Source organism: Xiphophorus couchianus, chromosome 19, assembly GCF_001444195.1.
Source record: "Xiphophorus couchianus chromosome 19, X_couchianus-1.0, whole genome shotgun sequence".
Lineage (NCBI taxonomy): Eukaryota > Metazoa > Chordata > Actinopteri > Cyprinodontiformes > Poeciliidae > Xiphophorus > Xiphophorus couchianus.
This window is the reverse complement of record NC_040246.1, coordinates 12,015,447-12,035,424: the sequence shown is the minus strand read 5'-3', so window position 1 is coordinate 12,035,424 and position 19,978 is coordinate 12,015,447. Positions and strand designations below refer to the sequence as shown.

General features: G+C 38.1%; 3 protein-coding genes and 1 long non-coding RNA gene across 5 annotated transcripts; 1 reads left to right on the top strand and 3 right to left on the bottom strand.

Moving 5' to 3' along the window:
* Positions 1–1,803: 1,803 nt before the first annotated feature.
* Positions 1,804–4,664, bottom strand: gjb3 (gap junction protein beta 3). 2 transcript variants are annotated; one of them, XM_028000301.1, is made up of 2 exons: positions 4,449–4,664; positions 1,804–3,814 (listed from the first exon to the last, which is right to left on the bottom strand). In XM_028000301.1, the coding sequence occupies exon 2, from the start codon at positions 3,742–3,744 to the stop codon at positions 2,884–2,886; it is 861 nt and encodes a 286-aa protein (XP_027856102.1). In that variant the 5' UTR covers positions 3,745–3,814; positions 4,449–4,664; the 3' UTR covers positions 1,804–2,883. The 2 variants fall into 2 exon arrangements, with proteins under 2 accessions (XP_027856102.1, XP_027856101.1); XM_028000300.1 differs by having other exon boundaries at positions 4,459–4,662.
* On the top strand, positions 3,821–10,869 carry LOC114134064 (uncharacterized). The gene is made up of 2 exons (XR_003593342.1): positions 3,821–4,153; positions 5,654–10,869. It is a non-coding gene; the product is annotated as an uncharacterized LOC114134064 (long non-coding RNA).
* Positions 10,710–12,691, bottom strand: gjb10 (gap junction protein beta 10). Its single transcript, XM_028000302.1, has 2 exons — positions 12,534–12,691; positions 10,710–12,171 (listed from the first exon to the last, which is right to left on the bottom strand). Exon 2 carries the CDS (start codon positions 12,083–12,085, stop codon positions 11,297–11,299), a length of 789 nt encoding a protein of 262 aa, XP_027856103.1. The 5' UTR covers positions 12,086–12,171; positions 12,534–12,691; the 3' UTR covers positions 10,710–11,296.
* Positions 12,692–15,379: 2,688 nt separating this feature from the next.
* ppie (peptidylprolyl isomerase E (cyclophilin E)) lies at positions 15,380–19,034 on the bottom strand. Its single transcript, XM_028001539.1, has 10 exons — positions 18,890–19,034; positions 18,442–18,540; positions 18,314–18,357; positions 18,204–18,230; positions 18,038–18,119; positions 17,852–17,952; positions 17,019–17,142; positions 16,015–16,200; positions 15,792–15,934; positions 15,380–15,584 (listed from the first exon to the last, which is right to left on the bottom strand). The coding sequence occupies exons 1-10, from the start codon at positions 18,918–18,920 to the stop codon at positions 15,516–15,518; spliced, it is 906 nt and encodes a 301-aa protein (XP_027857340.1). The 5' UTR covers positions 18,921–19,034; the 3' UTR covers positions 15,380–15,515.
* Positions 19,035–19,978: the final 944 nt, after the last annotated feature.

Sequence of the window (19,978 nt, the reverse complement as noted above, 5' to 3'; positions counted from 1 at the left end):
CATCATTCAATCAAGTTCCAGATAAATATTTGAAGCACCTGAATCAAACAGCCTTACCATTCATTCGAGTCAGGTGTGCTTGAGAAGGAATCCATCAAAAGGTTTCAGGATATTATCTTTTGAGGACTGGACCCGAGCAGAGGTCACCTAACAAGTCAACCCACACTGACCAGAGGAGTACTGATTTTGTCAAATCTTTGTTGATTTGACAAAATGTTTTAGATGATTAACCTGTAAAATGGATTCAGTTTTTCAGTTTCTGATGGTGCCCACAAGATTTTTCTTTAAAATTTTAAAAAATGGGACTCAGGGAAATCCACAGGCCTCTTAGCAAATAGAGCTTTTCCACACTTTCATCGTTTGTTTGCCTGTTTTCCTGTTGGTACAGTATTTGTGAGTTATGAAGAGCAATGCACATGGGGTGAGAGTGGTTCAGGAAGTAGTTCATCCTGTAACCAGTGCATTCAAAAGCCAGCTCCATCTGTCTCAGTCATTGTGTCCTTGGAGAAGACACTTCATCTCCATAGCGTGCTGGTGGTGGTCTGAGAGTTAGACTGACTTCTGTCAGACTGCTCACCGCCTTAAATGTGTTGTTGATTTGATTGCACCATGTTAAGGTATTTTTGAGTTGTCGGACTTGATAAAACACAGTGAAAATGCATTGCAATGTCATTTCTCTGCCTCACTCGAATGGAATGTTCTCATCGTTTCTATTTTGAATGGGATACTACTTATCCCATTATCTAAAGAAAAAAATCTAAGGTATTTGGATGATTTTTTTTTTTTTAGATTTGATTTTCCACAACTCTGCTTCAGTTCTTGTCTATTTCACACACTTACTTAATGAGGACAACAGTTGGAAGAGTAGCTGTCTTGAATTTGGAAAAATTGTGATTCAGATTTCCGTTTCATCCCCTGCTGCGTGTCTGAGTGCCTCTGGGCAAGGCACATTGGGTTGCCTGCAGAGATAAAGGTGCTTGGGGTGCAAGCCATTTCACCGGTATTTGCTTCTTTAGCCTACACATCTCTTTGCATCAGGATTTTAACTGCATTTGTGAAAAATAACCCATAAAACCCAACTTGGAAAATGGTTTGTACTTGAATGCCAATCATAGCTTCAATACTGGCAAAAAATATTGAGAAAATGGTGTCTGGAAAAGTTTGGAGTTTCTAAATGAAAATTTGCAGGACACCGATGAAAAACGGAAGCCATGGATTATTATTTTTATGTTTCACTTGCATCTCTTCATAAAAATGGTAAATGTTGCAGCTGTGAAGTTAAAAACTTTTTCCCCCTCCAACTAATAAATGTTTTAAAATGAAAGGCTGCCTCTTCCATAATATTTTAGGGTTAGATTGTCCAACTGCAATAAAAAAATAATTTATATTCAGGTTTTTCACACCCCTACCGTAGAGTACCAGTAACAGTAGAGGGCATCAGATGTACCTTTTTATGCTTTTATACTTCTTCAGGAAGACGTATCTTTTAATGACCATCTGAGGAACTATTGTGAGTAGATTTCTTATTGTCTCTGTGGAAAATTTCCAGTTCTAAGAAAACATCCAGGACAAGACAAAGCATTTCAGTTGGCGTAACTTAAAGAAACCTGAATAACAAGTCCAACAGGCAACCTGAGGTTGTTGCGTAGTCCAAAAAATACCTGGAAAAGTACGTAGCAATTATGGGAAACAATTTCATTATGACCCACAGCATATTCAGATGCATATCTGGCACAAATTTATGCCGATGCCAGGATTCGTCATAAAACATGACTAGCTCCTTAGATGAAGATTGTCAGGATCCACATGCAGAATTAAAATCTATATTTACAGCATGTTTTCTCTTAAAGAAATTGCTTGTATCTAATAATGAATCTCAATTCAAAAACAGCAAAGACACACATTGTCATCATACGTTTACACTTTTACAAAAAGGACAAGTATTAACAGCATCTGCAATTAAGACATTTCCAGGTGACGTCTAGATTGGACTGTTACAGTTCCACAAGCCGCATCCAGGTCTGTCCAGTTTTCATCCAACATGATTCAGCACTAAAGACAGAATTAAACAGCAGTATTCCTTTGAGGCTGACTTGAATCAACAGTGGTCTTGGATAGGGTGAGGTTGTGCACAAACATGTCAAAACACAAGGAGTCTAAGCAGCACAAACCTGACAGAGAGAGCAAGGATTTTAAAAACATGAAATGCAAAACAAATGCATTTGATTTTGTCTGTGAGAATAAGAAAGCTCATTTCTGGACACCTTTTATACAAGCTCTGAAGCATCTACATTCACATGATGATGGGTGTCCTTTTCTTCACTGGATTTACATGAAATCATGAAGCTAAAACCATAATCTGAGTGTAAATTAAATTGTAAAAATCCCTTTTTAATGGCTAAACTGTAGATTATGACATCAGTTTCTGACACACCACTGTAGACACTGGCAGGGAGGGTGAATACTTCCACCAGGTGTGTCTTTGCTTCTTTTGTGACACTTATTTCCCTCCCTCTCCATGCCAACACTACTCAAAAGTATAGCTGATAAAACCTTCACTGGCTTATTTTAAAAAGTAGAAGAGCTGAAATGGCACAGAGATATATCCAAAAAGGACAGCCATGTATCACCTACAAATCAAACGTAAATTTAACAGTTGACTTGTAAATATTGTGGATGTTGACTTGGAGACCGAAGTTCAAACAATTCCTTGAGCGTTTTAGATGCAGACACAAAGTCACAATGAATCCAGTACCAATGACGCAGCTCTGAAACATTCTGTAATTTGGCCCACGAGTCTGCATCTGTAATTTTTTTTAAAGGTTTGTGACCTGGGATCCAGCCAAAGCAGTTCTCAACTCTTGAGCTGTGGCCTGACTTCCATCATGACCATGATTGGGTCAAGTTGGGAGCAGAGGCCCGTGTCTTTGGATCTGAGAGTACATCCAGCCGGTGTGGTGATTTGCAGACATTCCTGAAGGATGGAGGCTTATCATCCATATCTCTCTTTGGCACAGCCATGTTGAAGTTGTGTAAATTGTCGCTGGTATAGTCGTCATGATGCACAATGTTGTGATTGTGCCTTTTGCACTTTTTTATGATCCGTGCAATTCTCTTGGAGATGAGATAGATGATCTCGCATATGTTCAGGACGATACAGAGGGCCGAAGCTCCAACCATGAAGTAGGTGAAGACCTTCTTCTCTGTTGGGTGACCGATATAACAATCAACCACATTGGGACAGGGTATCACCTCGCATTTGACGAGCCTCGGTAGGTAGAAGCTGTCGTAGATGTGGTGAAGGATGTAGAGGAAGGCAATCTCAATACCTGTTTTTGCAAAAAGACTGACCAGGTAGGTCCACCACAACCCACCATGTTTTTTGCCAGTGTTGTTGTATAGCTTGCTGTCATCACCGAATTTGGCCCTGTGCTTTCGCTCGCGATCATCGCGGTACGCCACATGCATCACCACCATGAACGAAGGGCAGGTGACGAAGATGAGCTGCAGGGCCCACAGGCGGATGTGGGAGATGGGGAAGAAGTGATCGTAGCAGACGTTGGGACAGCCAGGCTGCTTGGTGTTGCAGTCAAAGTCCTTCTGCTCATCTCCCCAAACCCGTTCAGCTGCGACCACGTACACCATCACCCTGAACACAAACACCACCGACAGCCATACTCGTCCAAATGCAGTGGAGTATTTGTTCACTCCACTGAGGAGGGCTTGGAAGGTTTTCCAGTCCATGTTGCTGACTTGTAGTCAAATATCTGTTGTCTGAAATTCTTCTCTCTATGGTTACTGTTTCTCCTTTCACCTGGAAGTGGAAATGTAAAAAAAAATGGGTCACGAACATCATGTTTTCAGAGCCAGTTGAGTTTTAGCCAATAGACATTTTTCTAGGGGGATAAATATCAGGACTTCAGATCAAACCTGATTGGAAATAAAAATAATAAAAAAACATCTCCAACTTCCGAATTTTAATCATATCAAGAAGGCGTTTGTAAAATCACAGCCCAAACTGATAACAAAGGACACAAGCTGAAACAGCTTTTTTTTTTTTTACACACCCACAAACTGTTCAGTCTTTTCTTTAGGGCATTTTTAGGCAAATAGTCACTTCTGAAATGAGGTTAGCGCATGCCAGTCTCCTTTTGTCAGCATTTTCACGTTGAAGAAAATCTATTATTGAGTCTCAATGCGTCTTAAAGCTAGATATATTTTTTTAAAAACGGCTTTTACGCACTAACTGCCCGCGCTCTCTACATATTTTCGTGGGAAGAATCGCTCTGAGACAGTATTTTCATATTCTAAATCACAGACAATCGGTTCCAAATGAGTAGGTCTGCTCAGTGCGGACTAGCGAACCGCGACCTCAAGGTTTAATTTCTGTCTGAAACGCGAACATGAACATTGGCAAATCCGTCTAAGACATTTTCAAAATAGTTTACCTTCACTTACTTTGCGATGTTTAATCCATATCTCACTGAAAGAACCACCGGCTTATTTATTTTCCCTTTATTCCGTCTCAGTTCAACTTCGTGCCGATCTTTTGACGCACAAATTTGGCTCCCGTGGACAGGTAGGAGCGCAGAGAGGAGAAATGCGGCCGTGGGTGTGGTTAAAGAAAATGAAGAAAAGCTAGAACTGCCCCAGATGTTCCTCTCCACCCTCCTTCCCTTCGCCTTTGTGGGCTCCCTTCTCGTCACTCTCAAAGAACTTAACCGTGTTTTATATATTTATTGTGAATCTGAAATGGCACTGGCGAGAAGCCACTGACAGTAAGAGAGGCTTCTAACAGAACCGCTCTTATTTTTAAAACATCTTGAGCTCAGCTGAACTTTTAGTTAGAATTCCACTCTTTTTCCTTTAGTCTTCCTTTGTTTTCTTCATTTCTCTGTTTACTTAAATCTTTGTTTCCATCATAAAATTCAGCTGAATGTCCTGTACTGAAAAAACAATGTTGCATGGGTGTAATACAACATTGCTTCAACTTTTGTCTTAGTGGATGTCAGTGAACCACTCAGCCCACGAGTTAGGAGAAAGAAAATCCCTATGAATTTTACTCAGAGTATGCAAAAATCCAATCTGGTTGCATAGCAAGATCTATAATAGATATTAATAATATTAGCTCAGATTTTGTCGAAGTTCACAACACATCTAGGACACTACGAGTCCCACATTTCACCCAGAGTTGTCCAGTTGGAATCTTATAAAGACAATTCACATCAGATAATTGCTGTATGTAAGCTACGGACAGTGTTATCTGGATTTCTAGCCACATGGCCCTATATGTAAGTGTTCCCTGGGCTGGAACTACTGCTGGTGGCCACTTTACAGTTTCCAGTCAGCTCCTGGGATCAAATTTAGATCTGGGAATTATATGAATTTAAACTTTAACCTTGTTTCAGCTTCAGGTTCCAAAGCCAGTGCGATTTGCTGATTGAAATGTTAAGTGAACAGGCTGCCACTTGCAATGCAAGCCAAAATAAAGCATTTATCTAGATGTGTTATTTCTAAACACTGTAGCAACATGCTGACTGGAACATAGTGTACAATAGTGTGTGTGTGTGTGTGTGTGTGAGAGAGAGACCCTGTGCTGTTGAAGTAGAAATCATCAAAGCTCCAAATAAAGCTGTGTTTTTTTCATATACAGGTGGACAAATTGGATTTTGAGATCAGATGAGGAACATGTGACTTTTCTTCTTCAGATTTAAACTCCTGGGAGTTCTTTTTCTTTTTCGTTATCTTTCTCCTCTGGCTCAGTCAAAATCATCGTTTTCAATGAATATACTCACTTAAATCTGAAAAGAGTGAAGGAATCTTGTGTATTTTTTTTGACAGGCTGTCATCTAGCTGTGAAGATGGTCCTGTACTGGATAAAATCTACACAGAAAATTAACGGGGGCAATACTGTAATTACATGGTCTCTTTACAGACCCCTCCTTTTCTTAGCCTGGTTCCTGTCTACATCTGTAACAATTGCCTTTGGCTTAGAAGTCTTTAGCTACGTTCTGATTCCAAAAAGTAGTGGGATAAAATAGATGTTGGCTTAAAAATGTGGTATAATGTATTTCTATCCATTATGTTCTTTCAAAACACAGAGGCAACATCTCTACTGAAGGAAATTAAATTGTATTGTGTGTGACTGATTTAATGATGTAGAAATCTTAATAGGTGCAAAGTTTTAAACCGATAACCTTATTGATGCATATTCTAAACTGTAACACTTGACATGTTTGAGATCTTTGCTCCATTTTTGCTGTATTAACAATATTAAAGTTACCATTTGTAAGAGGAGAAATGAAAGGTAAAACCAAATTATGACATGAATAATTTATTAAGCTTTTCTCATTTTGAAGCAGTCAATGCTTTTTGTAGTTAAAGTTTGCAGCATACCTACCAGGTGTTTTTGTTTTGCTGTCTTTGTTTTAAAAGGTAAAAACTCAATCTTATTGTTTCCATGTTTTAAGTTTCCAGGAACAGGATTGTCTCCTTGTCTGAACATGTGTGATGGTTCTGGATAGCGCACGCAAGAGACACACCTGAGTGCATATTTTTGTTGTTGTGCATCTCCTTTGACTTGTACATATTCGTTGCTTGGGGGATGTCTTACTTAGAGATTTGCTGTGGGTTTGAAAAAAAACAACAACACTTTTTACATGCTCTTTTATGGAGATTTATATCATAATACTATTTAAAAAGTAGCATTGTGTGCCTTACAATGTTTTAACTTTACTCTGCTCAAATAACAGCCCAACCATTCACCTCCTCCCAAAGGGTCTCAGTATCATTCACCTTCTGAAATTATGTAAGCTGCAGCTTTTGTGTCTTTTCTTTAGTCTGCGTGCTAACATCCCTGGGCTGTGCCAGAGCAAGCTAGCTCTTGCAGACTTGTTCCTGCTCAGAACAATAACATTCTCTATCTACATAGCAGAGGATTAAAAAAAAGTATTTTCATTTGGTTCCAAAGTCAAGTTTGAATAAATTAGCCAATGTGTTCAAGGAACAGAACAAGAAACCCTTAGTTTCTAAGAAGTCAGTTCTCAAAAGGAACAAACAAAGAAAAATGAGGAATGAGGAAAATGTGGCGTGAGATATGATCATCATTTTTTATGGAAGCAGTAAAATCTTGCATGTTAGAAATGGAGAATGAACTGGTAGATTGTTAGGACAGAGCTTCTCGATATTGCTTATTTTAATTGCTGTTGTGCTTTGCAGAAAAGTCATGTTTTCCACAGCTGCTTCAACATCTGCATTTTTATCTTTTTAGTAGACAATAATCCCTTTCAGACTGGGAGGAGGAGTGCCAACAATTTTTCTAGACACTAAATGAAGAACTGGTTCCAGTCTGGATAGAACACGCCCAAAGAAATTTATAGTGTGACTCAACCTCTGCCAGCAACAAGTCCTGACAAGACGGATACAACAGACTGAAAGGCACAACTTTCAACTACTGGCTTTGAAAAAGGAAGGAAGCCAAGAAATTGTGTGAGAAGGTCTTTCCAAGGTTGCCGCTAAAGACCCTAGAGGTTCCCATCGCGAGTGGGAGGGTGGGATTGTTTACAGAGACACACAGTCTGACTGGAGAAACAGGATAATGGCCAAAGGCAATCACATGTGTAACATCGTAACAACTTTGAGTTGCTACTACGTCAATAAAGAACAAAATCTTGAAGGAAGTTTTCCAATACCTCTTGTGAAAGGTTTCACTCAGGGAAAACTATTTATTTACTTACTTACACAAACAGGAATATCAGTTATATAAAAAAAAAGTATTTTGATGCATTTAGGCATCTAGAAAATGACTTGCTGAAGTTTAAAACAAGAATCAGTCAGGAAAAGACATGAGATTGTTGTTATATTGAATTGTGAATGGTTTTGGTGCCTGAGTATTTCAGAAACTGCTAACATGCTGTGATGCTAATGGACACCCATGCCTTGGTCCTACAGAGAATATGCTGATAAAGAAAAGAAAAATAAAAGATTGGGGAGACTAGTTTGACCAGATAGTAAGGAAACCGTTGCTCAAGTAGCTACTTCCTTCAACAATGCTCTCGTGTCAGAGTCTAACAGTTCAATGAAAGAGAGGCACGGTGTACCATCACAGGATAAAACAGGACAAACAACCATACACATGCACTCTCACATGTAAAGGCATTTTAGGATGGTTGATGAATTTAACATATATTGTTTTTGGAAAGAAGCCAGAGTACCCAGACAGAATATGGGGAGAACATTAAAACTAAGTTGAGAAAGTCCACAACTAGCATCAAAAACCAGGATGTTCTGATTGCAAGAAAGTCTTGCATGCAGCCTAGGCATCATGTCATAAAGCACAATGAGTTCAGTGGCCATTAGAGTCTCCAGATCTCAATCCAACAGACCATCTGTAGGATGTGGTGGAACTGTAGATGTGCAGCTGACAAATATGAAGCAACTCTGAGTTGCTACTGTGTCAATAAGAACCAAAATCTTGAAGGAAGTTTTCCAATACCTTCCTTGAATTTATGGTATGAGTTATCAAGCCACTGTGATAGAAAAAAAATGGCTCCAAACTGAGCATCTGGCTTGAAACTCTTTAGAAGAAAAATCTAAGTTCTTCTTCTTATACCCTGAAATATTCAAAATTCTTCCTAAAAGTGAAATAGAGATCTAAAAAGTTGAAATTAAGGTAGTTGTCTCAGAGATTGGCGAGTCTTAGCAATCTCTTTACATTACTGTACAAAGATCATATCCTTCATAACTCCTGTTTTTAGAGTTGATTAGTTCAAAATGGTGATTAGATTACCTTTATCCTAGAGGGACAGATCAACCATTTTCCATCTAAAATTAACTAGGAAGAAGGGTGAATTTACCGAGGAATGAAAAGATCTGAAGACAACAAGAGAGCTTGGCATCATCATCATCAGTCAGCAACTAGATGACATACTTTAGTCATTCTAATTTGGATTTAGGTCAAAATGTTTTCAACAAATTAGTTGGAAAAATAGGTCACAGATAAAAACAACCAAATGACCAACTTGACAGACACGTGAATCAGGGAAACATCCATTGTGAAATTTCAAGGTGTGAAGATGAATCAGCTAAATTCAAAAAACTGAATTTACAGTCAGACTCAACTGAAGGTGACCAGAACCAGAATGTCAGTGCCTCTTTTTTTATACTCTTTTTAGATTTTTTTTAATAATAATCTGGATTTTTGATATCATCTAATCTCTTAGTAGACCATTTAGTAGTCATTTTTGTTTCATTGTCTTTTCTGTATGGGGAAAATATCTTTTAGCAATCAATTGTTTCATCAACAATAACAAGTTAACTTGATATCCCAAACAAAGGTCACAAACTATGATACTCCCAGTGTCTTTCTTCAGAGATAAGATAAAACTAAAGGATGTCATTGATCTCTACTTTCCACTCCACATTTTTACAATGAATCTCTTTGTTTTATATCCAGACAATAGAACCAGATCTGTGTGTACCCCGCCTCTCACCCAAAACTTGGGTGAGAGTTTTGGGTATGTGCATGCAAACAACCACAAGCATGCACATACCCATGAGCAATTCAGAGAGACCAAATGACCAGTCAGGTTTTTTAGGATGTGCAAAGAAGCTGCTTACTGAAATAAAACCCCACAGACTTGTGGAAAACATGCTAACTCCATGCGGAAAGACCCCAGGCTGGGATTTCAGCTGCTCCAAATCAAAATTTATATCCTGTTTTTCTCATTGACTAGACACCACACTTATTTAGACTTTACCACTTTCATTGAAGTAATTTTTTTTTTTTTTATCTCAGATTGTACGTACAGTATTTTATATTTTATTTTTGTATGTTTTCTTACATGTTAATGTCACCTAGTTTAGATGGAGTTCATCCTCTTTAACAAGTAAATGCATCTACCCAAGGAATCCTTTGTTCATGTCTTAAATATCTTCTTTAGAAAGAAAATAAGGGAAATGTTTGTTCTTGTTAAAAAGTCTGAATATAACCAGGTTCAAACGTCAATCTTCCATCTATCTGCTGATATCCTTTAGAAATTACAAAGTTTCTGAAGACTGTGTTAGTTGGATGATTGCCTTAAAATCTCTTCATACGTTTCCAGTGAACTACTGATGCCTGCAGTTTATCAAGTCCTTGTTTGTAGAACTCCATTTGGCTGGTTTACTTTTTTATATACCACTCTGTCACTGGTGACTCTGCCAAGGTAGATGTAAACAGCTGCATTTCAAAACCTTAGCAAGGCAAATAAGGAGAGAGTTGCAAATGCCCCTTAATTCTGACTACATCACTGCTTTGGCACGTTGCAGAGAAACTACAGTAATCAGCCATATAAAACAGGGGATAAAAAAGGCAACATAAACATGGATTCCTGTATTGGGTGGAGTCACTTTTCAGAGGAGATGAATCAAACCATGGAGTGGGTGACTCCTCCTCAGTGTACCAATCTACCCAAACAAAGAAAGCGCTGCTTCTGGCAACAGGACAATCAGCCCGGCCAACCCTTTCGTAAAGGGTGGAAGGCTTTCGTCAAATGGAAAAGGAAGAATAAGACAGGAAGGAAGGCTGAGATCTTTGCTCAGCCGCAAGGCTTGTGCAGAGTCAACAAATTCCTTTAATGTAGAGAAGGTGGATGGTTTACACTACTTAAGCACATTCCCCTCTCTTCCACCCGCCATGTTAGTTTTTTATAAAAAATGAGAAAGAAGCATTTTAAAGCACAAAATAACATTTATTACAAAATATTAACACATATGCAGTGAGGTCGAATGTAAAATATCCACATCCTGATCAGCTGTGTTTATGAAAACCACATTCTTGCCCCCGGCATAAACACAGACAGCAGAAAAACACAACAACACTAACAAAAACAAGTAACATCCATGAAAAGTGTCCAATGCCAGGCTCTGAGTGAAAGGGGAAGAATCTCAGCAGACTGAACATTTGAGGTTGGGCTTAAGCACGGGGAAAATTTTACACAGAGGAACCACATGTGCTGGTAAAACTTGCCAAACCGAGGAGTGACTCATGCTTCTCGTCCCAAGCCAAAATCAGACAAAGCAACCTATAGGACTTTTGTTTTTATTTCTTTAAAACAGCAGGAGAGCTTTTTCAGTTAAAATACATTATATTTACCAACAGCATGACACACATATTCTGATCCAGAAATTCAAACTGTGTACAAAAATTCAGTCTTTGAGGTACTTTATACCAACTAGTCTTTTAAGGCAGCAAGGAGTGCCAACTTTGCTTCCTCTCCGTCTTTTCGCTCTTTCAGAAAGTCTTTGCTCTCGTGTCTCACGATACAGCTACGCTGTATGAGGGTGCGGGCGTTTCGGGTGTTTTTTTCCCTATATGTTTCATACTGTTCGATTCCATCAGACTGGATCCGCTGGACAGCGTGTTGGTCATGCGATTTGAGTGGTGATCCCCAGTGACACACTCGTGGAGGCGTTTTCCCACCAGGTAGATGACCTCGAAGATGGAGAGCAGGACGCAGACCAGGCTGGTGACCACCATGAAGAGGGTGAAGATTTTCTTCTCGGTGGGCCGAGAGATGAAGCAGTCCACAGTGTTGGGACAGGGGTCCTGTTTGCACTTGATTAGAGAGGGGAAGTCGTACCCCTCGTAGATGTGGTAGAGAAGGTAGACGAAGGTCACATCCACCCCTATTTTGAAAAGCAGCGTGAGGACGTAGGTCCACCATAGACCTCCGCGTTTCTTCCCAGTGTTCAGGTAAAGTCGGCGACAGTTTTCGCCATACTTTTCCCTGTGCTTTTTCTCCCTTTCTTCCCTGTAGGCCACATGCATCACCACCAGGAACGAGGGGCAGGTGACAAAGATGAGCTGCAGGGCCCACAGCCTGATATGGGACACTGGGAAGAAGTGGTCGTAGCAAACGTTGTGGCATCCTGGCTGAGCCGTGTTGCATGCGAAGTCTTTCTGCTCATCTCCCCACACCTTCTCAGCCGCCACCACAAACACCATGATCCTAAAGAGGAACACAATGGACAGCCACACTCTACCAAAGGCTGTGGAGTACTTGTTCACCCCACTGAGCAAGCCTTGGAGGAATGCCCAGTTCATGATGGAGTTTGTTCACAAACTGTCTCTTCCTGCTGATCGAAGACAGACAAAAGGCTTTCCTCGGGGCTTAAATGTCACAGATAGATCTGAAACAAACAAAATCTAAAGTCAATCATTGAGAAAGCAACAAACACAAATAAATGTCAGTAACTTTGTGTTCTGGTAGTTTAAACAGTATTTCATCACTCAAAAGATCGCTAAAATACACATTGTTTTTATTTATCTAGTTAGATCTCATTTGCATCAGCGTCCATTTCATTCTTACAGTGTTGTAACTCTTGCTAAATCCAGCCTCTTACTTTCCGTAGCCTGCAATAAAGACTTCCAAGTTTGTACATTCCGTGCGTAATTGCGCGCTGACACGAGTTCCCACATGAAGCACACTAAAACAGCTCCACATCACGGTCTGTTCTAGTATGTTCGCTCGTATCTGTTTGAAGTTACTCACAGTTTAAAGCTCAAAAACAGTCGCGGTGCCTCAGAGTCGCAGCAGAGCAGCAGTCCGTGGATCAACAGCCCCGACGAGAATCTCGGCAGATTTACTCCCCGGGACTGGAATGGAGCTGAAAGTTGGGGTGGAGCTGTTAGCCTGGTATGTGACGTCCCACCGCGCTGACCTGTTCAGGTGTGGCTCCACAACCTCAACGCTTGTTCAACCAATGAAAGGTATTCCATTGTCAGCGTCTCGACTCTTACGTAACACACGACCCAAACAAGCTCTCCAAAGTTAGCGGTTGGTTTTCATATGAAGATATGCAGATTTAACAAAGGGTTTTTTTCTTTTAAACTTTTTAAAAAACATGAAAAGGAAAAAAAAAAAGATAAAGATAAACCTTTCCAAAAATATTTATAAGGCGTCTCAATTGATTAAAATATCATCGATAAATTCATTTACTGAAATATTTCAGTTCAAAAAATGAAGGTCTCATAAATTTCTCACACATTGAGTGTATTGCATATATATATATATATATATATATATATATATATATTACAGTTTTATTTCAGTCATCTTGGATAAATAAAATACCAAACTTTACCCAAAAGAATTAAATACAAATGAAAACAATTTTTATACATAAATGTTTAATTATTATTGACACCAATAGACAAGCTACAAAAAGTCAATGCTAAAGAAAGTTGTTCAGAAAGTTGTATCAAAGCACATTACAGGAAGGTTTAGTGGAAGGAAGAAGTGTTGTAGAAAAAGTGAAAACCATTGCATTGACTGGACTGTTGTTCCGTGGTACAAAATTCTCACTTAAAATTTAAGTCATTGAAATGCATTTGATTTAGAAATAAAAGTCACAGAATTTGGAGGAAGTGTAGAAAGGCACTGCATTGAAATCCAACATAAAGGTTCCACAGAGACATGATTCGTTTTGATTCAAAGCCAAGTGTCTTAATTTATCAGCCAGACCCAATGCAGGCACCCGATTAACTCACTTTGCAACCAAACTCTCCTGACTGTGTTTACTAGGGGTGAACCGATTTATCGGTGCCGATTTCCTCAATTTTGGGAGATCGGTGATCAGCTGATTTTTACATGTGAAGCCCATCTTATCCATCAATGTTATCAACCTCGGCAAAGGTCTAAAAATCAACCACTGTGCTTTTCTTTTCTGCTGTGATTTTGGTTTGACTGACAAACCGACCAACCAGGTCATGTTTGCACATTTACAGTTAACAATAGTCACCTCATTGTTGCCAATTCAGCAACTTTCTTGATATATTAAGCAACTTTTCAGACAAAAAACTGGTGCCAGCCAGAATTAGAATTGGTAAGTTAGGCTTTTTAAAAGATTGGTAATCGGTGATCGGCCAGAAAACTGCCATCGATGCACTCTAGTGTTTACCTAATACCTAATCAGTGCTACAACCTTGCAGCCTCTATAATGTGCGACTCTACATTGATGAAAACCAATGAAGAACTGAATGCATATGGCTTTTAGTACATTTCTTAATTAAAAGTAAATTTCTTTTTTATTGTGTGATATAATCTTTTAGCACAACAAGCTGATTTTTTGGACTACTTTGGCTGCTAGACAAAGTAGTCAAAAGAAGCAGAAATAAACACTAGAAATATATCCATTAGTGTGTGATCATCATCTAATGAGTTTGACTTTTTGAATTCAATTACTGAAATAAATTACCTTTTCAATGACATTCTACTTTTTTAAATGTGCCCGTTTCAGTTCATCAGTTTGAATCTGAATAGGTCTGATCGTCATATCAACATAATCTCAAAACTCAGCATTAAAGAATGTTATAAGGGTGCTGCTAGGCTATGCTGGTTTTTATTTCCTTGGAAAGTGCAATCTCTGCTGGGTCCAGTTCACAATCCCAGTGGTATTATTCAGGCGAGATCAATCATTAAAGGTGAACCAGACTTCATTCCTTGTTGGTTCAATTATTACTTATACACTGAGCAAAATTACAACCATATTATAAGGAACTTTACAGATCAAATTATGATGTGCAAGTACAGTTGTACGTTAAGTGTTAAAAGAAATGGACTGAGCACATAACTTTGAGGGATCCCAGTGCATAATGAAATTGGAAAGAGTCATTATGCTGAATCTCTCCAGCATGAAATTCAGAATCTAGAGACATGCAGCATTATTCTGGCTTAGCAACATAAGTCTCTCCATTAAGTCTCTGGGGAATGATTGTAAATGAATGAGTACTTTGTTCGTATCCTTTGTGGTTACAATTTGGATTATAGGCAACTGGTAACTAGTGATGCAAGCCAGTTAAAACATTTTATTGCTGCGTCAGTGCAATAAGATGGTAAACATTTATGCAGGACAGTGAAAAGTTATTAAGTAGCCAGACTTTATGTGGGTCTTTCAAAGTTTTTCTACAAACTTTGTATGATCTGTCACTCAACTTCTTTCCAGTTCTTGTCACTTAGATGAGGCAGAATTTTGTGTTTAATGACCAAAAAGGAAGGCAAAGATAAGGACAAAAGAAAATAATTCAGAGCTAAAACATCTGCTAGCAGATGATCAGTATTTGGAAATCAAGTCTTAATAGGGCAAAGGAATCAATAAAGGAGTTTTAGCATGTCTGTCAAACAGTCCTGATCTGTGTTTTTCGATATACTGATCTAAAGAAACAGGAACATATTGCATTTTCTGTGACAGGTTGGGTAAATCTTAAGATCTCTCTCCTTGCAATTTAAATAATTTTTAAAAATTAGTAGTGATAACACCTCTTGCATAGTTTCTATGCAACTTCAGTTTCAGGCATAAATAGATGACATTGCAATTATTGAAAATGCTTACTAACCTGTGATTTAGTTATAAAAAATGTGTTTATTGAAATATTTACATAACAAAATGGATTTCAGTTAAAAAAAATATTGTCTTAGACAAACGTCTGTCGTCAGACACAGACAAACAAGCAAACCCTGTTTTTTTTAACTCATTCATACATATTCTCCACAGTCTGAGATGATCACTTTCTGTTTTGGTTTGCCATCCTTCGTTCCCTGAGCCTGGAGGAATAAAGCAAAGTCAGGTTACATTTAAATCCAACTTATTTTTAAAAGATTACCAACTCCTTAAAAGCAGGGTTGTTTTCTGACTACACACATTTACTTTACATGGAACCACATAAACAAAATCACTAAATGTATATTCTTTATGCTGGATTAGGAACCTGCATTTCAGTGAAATTAGCAGATTGTGGCTTGATTTCTTACTTCCATTGCACGCAGCACATCCATCCCCTCCACCAGATCGCCAAACACAACATGTTTCCCATCCAGCCAGTCCGTTTTGTCTGTTGTGATGAAGAACTGAGACCCGTTTGTGTTTGACCCAGAGTTGGCCATGGAGAGTTGCCCTGTGTGAGTGAGCACGCAACTTTAGCCAAACATTGTAAGGATCATAAAAAAACAATCCGCTTGGTGCTAGATTCCTTACCTGGAGCGGTGTGTTTGAGGACAAAGTTCTCGTCATCAAACTTTCTGCCGTAGATGGATTTCCCGCCGGTGCCGTTGTGGTTGGTGAAGTCTCCTCCTTGGCACATGAACTGAGGGATAATGCGATGGAAGCTGCTGCCTTTGTAGCCAAACCCCTTTTCATGTGTGCACAAGCAGCGGAAGTTCTCTATTGAATTTAAAAATAATGTAAAGTTTTAGATAAACATTATATTAAATCTGTAGTTTCATTTTAAAGCTGTAGAAAACTGGTTTGTGTTTTATCCCCCCCATTTCTTTGATGCATCACAGAGATTTCCAGCAGGCTTGAGTCATATTTCACATGTTGCTGCTGGAATTTGGAGGCATCCAAAAGCCCACCTTTATCCTGACGTTTGGGCCTAAAATGTTGAGATGGCAACACTAACTGCACATTACTGTGAAATGTTGTAAGGTAAGATCATTTTATTTATACAGCACATTTTTAGCAACAAGACAATTCAGTGCTTTGCATGACTTAGAGGAAATACAAACGATACAAAATAAAAGAAAAGCAAGAGAAAAATTACATATTGGTTCCTCGTGTTTAATAATGAATAAAAAATTATCAACTAGTAGGCGTTTCTCTGGATTCATGACTTGATAAAACTAGATGTTGGTTTTCCGTGTTTGATTCTATAAAGTACATGGTCCTAAATGTTGATCTAAGGTAATGAGTAGTTTCTCTAGATTCTAGGTTTTTTCTAATTCCTTAAGTATATAAACTAATTGTCCCTGTTCTGGGAGTAGTTTCTCTGGAAACCACTGCAGAAGAGATGCTAAAAGACATTTTATTTTGTCTTTTTGCTTTGTGTCAATTAGAAAATTAAAAAATAATAAAAATAAACTTACACCACAGAATCCCACCACACAGAAAAAACAGGACATCTATTAGCTAAGCAAGAAAGAATGTTCATCCTTACAGATCTGTCAATCCTACAACAACATGTTTAAGGAGTTTGTACAGACCTACTGTCATTGGAACAATGTCGGCCCGGAGGAGGAAGCGCAGTCTCCCTGCTGGCTTGTTGCCGATCTTTATATCCATGTAGACCTGTGGATTCACTCTGCCCTTCTTAGCTGGAGGCTCACCCTGCAAATAATAAATTATTCTCCACTTATTTACTCCAAGTATTCCAGACTGGAAACACAGATCAGGATTCATATATACATTTTAAATCAAAATGTAAGAATCAAATTCTTAGAGTTATTAGTTTAATTTTAGTATTAGTTTCATCTTAGCATGTTTTAAAATGATAAGTACAATAAATTTATGACAGAAACTTCTACAGTGGTCAGATTTTAAATAAGGATTTTTCTTAAATCAAATGAGCTACTTTTGCAAAGTAATTCAATAATGTATGCAATAACAATCATATACTCCATAAGAGATGCTGAAAAACATCTCATCTGGAATCAAATAAGTGTCTCTTTGATCTCATTTAACTACATTTACTAAATCAAAGAAGACATCATCATCCTGACATAGCCATACCGCTACACACAATGGTATTTACAGTTGTAAATATTCAAATTAAAATATGATCCAATTCTGATCACATTAGTTTTCATAATTTATATTTAGAACTTGAATAGTCTGTAGAAAGTCATATTCCAGTTAATTTTGAAAAAATAAAATAGCCAAAACCACTGCATCTTCACTTTGAGGCAATCTGTCAAGCTGACCTTAAATGAACTGAATTCTTCACAAAAGGACATTCAGCAGCAACGGCGGTGACCGACAAAGAAACCCACTTATCAGACATATAAACTAACTATTAAGATAAGGAAATGTCTCTTACGTCCTGTGTTGTGGTGGTCGCTTCTCCAGATGCTGCCTCTGCCTCAGCTTCCTCTACCGTTTTCCCTGAGAACTTCTTCAGCCAGTCGTCATCCGACCACACTATGGGGAGGAAAAAATTACAGAATGAAGCAAAAGAAAATAATTTTTTAAAAAAAAGTTCAGAGTGGAGTATAGTTTTCAGTACCTGGTCGAGAAGAACCCTCTTTGATTCTCATTGGCTTTGCAATGTTGACACGGATGGTCCGTCCAAAAAGCTCAGACTCATTCTGATTAGCCAAAAGCAAAGAAGAAGCACGTCAGCAACAACTGTCAAGGCCACTAGAGAGTAACAGCACACATTTACCTCTTACCATGTTATCGATAGCTGCGGCTGCATCCTGCACAAGAAGAAAATACTCATCAGTCACCTTATGAAGAAACACGCTTTAAATTGTATATATATTTTCATTCCTACACATACCTCTGCCAGCTCAAACTCAATGAATGCAAACCCTCTGTGCTTTTCTGAAAGGTTAGCACAACACACAGTAATTAAGCCTGGATCCACCGGCATTTTTAGTAAATGTAACAATAAGTGTATGGGTTTACCTGTTTCATAGTCAAGTGGTATCTGGATGTCTATGATGTCTCCAAAGGGAATAAAAGCTGCATGCAACACCTTTTCATCCACCTCCTCAGCCAAGCCACCTCACCGAAAACACACAATACAGACACTCAGCTTATACATAATAATAATATGCTGTTTTTATTGATGTTTGCCAAGATTCAGCGGTGAATGCCAATCTTTAGTCTTTATATCATAACTAGTGTTGTTAATAATACTACATTAAAATTATGAGATATTAAAAGGTTGCACAATTTGTAGATTAGTGCACATTTTCTCTGTCTACATGTCCTCTAAAGGCACAAACACCGCCTTTGCGCTCTTATTACTTTCATGAACACAATTATAAGTGAAGTAGAACAATATTCCTAAAGTACATAAACCATAAATCATATAATGCACTTTTAAAGTAAAAAAATCTAAAAGACTCACCGACATACAGAACTCGTTTGTTGGCCGCCATATTAGACGTAACCTTTCAACTATGACCGCTTCCGCTGATTGGTGGGCTAAAAGTAAAGCCCGCCTCCAGGATGTGTTTGGCTACAGCGCCTCTTAGTGGTCATCCCTGGAACTACTACTTACATTTATTATCTTTTTTTCAGTTTGATCGATCGACTTAAGTCAGGAGCGCCCAAAGTCGGTCCACGAGGGCCGGCATCCTACATGTTTTAGTTCTCTCCTTGGTTTAGCACACCTGCATCAAATGATGGCTCATTAGAAGGAGAACATAGACTTGCTGAGGAGGTTGTTACTACCACCAGAGAGAGAACTAAAACATGTAGGATGCCGGTGACACCGGCCCTCGAGAACCGACTTGTAGTCCATCAAAGTTGAAGCTAAAGATTATTTTTATTATTAAAGACTACTAATAAAATTTGTTTGCATGTAAAAATAGTGTACTTCTTTGTGCAAAAGCGGAAACATTAAGTCCCTCGTAATTTATCTCCACTGCGCAAATTGTTTGCAATACTTGTTTTGCTAAATTGCTCTGCTGTTTTTCATTGTCTCCTCCAAGTTATATTACTAAATGAAATTTTAAATTGTTTACACGACGATATTTATATTGTGATCACTTTCACTATCATTTTGTCAATACTTCAGCATAATATTAAAGTAATAAAATAACTGGTTATCCTGACTTTTATAATCATATGGCCACTATCATATTACATTTAATTAAATTGCAAATATATAAGTATTTTTGTATGATATGATGATGATTATTAAACAACGTATTTATTTTGTAAATTACTATTTCCTTCAAAATATTAATTTAAAAGTGTAACAATAAAATACACACTTTATTTTATTATGTTTCTTTACAAATATGTAAGATATGTAAGACGTTTTTAAAAATCTCCAAAATTCTTAAAAACAAGTCTTAGACATAAGGCATAATTATTATCAATGATAATAATTCAACAACAACCACATTATTAATAGGAATATTAATGCTACATTTCTATATGACCACATTTAAGTTCTTAATAATTTGTTAAGTTAAAAAATTAAACATTG

Coding starts and splice junctions, on each gene's coding strand:
- ppie (XM_028001539.1), bottom strand. CDS start 18,920: ATGGCGGCCAACAAACGAGTTCTGTATGTCG. Junction 18,120..18,203: donor CCGCAGCTATCGATAACATG/GTAAGAGGTAAA, acceptor TTGGCTAATCAG/AATGAGTCTGAGCTTTTTGG. Junction 15,585..15,791: donor ATGTGCTGCGTGCAATGGAA/GTAAGAAATCAA, acceptor TTATTCCTCCAG/GCTCAGGGAACGAAGGATGG.
- gjb10 (XM_028000302.1), bottom strand. CDS start 12,085: ATGAACTGGGCATTCCTCCAAGGCTTGCTCAGTGGGGTGAACAAGTAC.
- gjb3 (XM_028000301.1), bottom strand. CDS start 3,744: ATGGACTGGAAAACCTTCCAAGCCCTCCTCAGTGGAGTGAACAAATAC.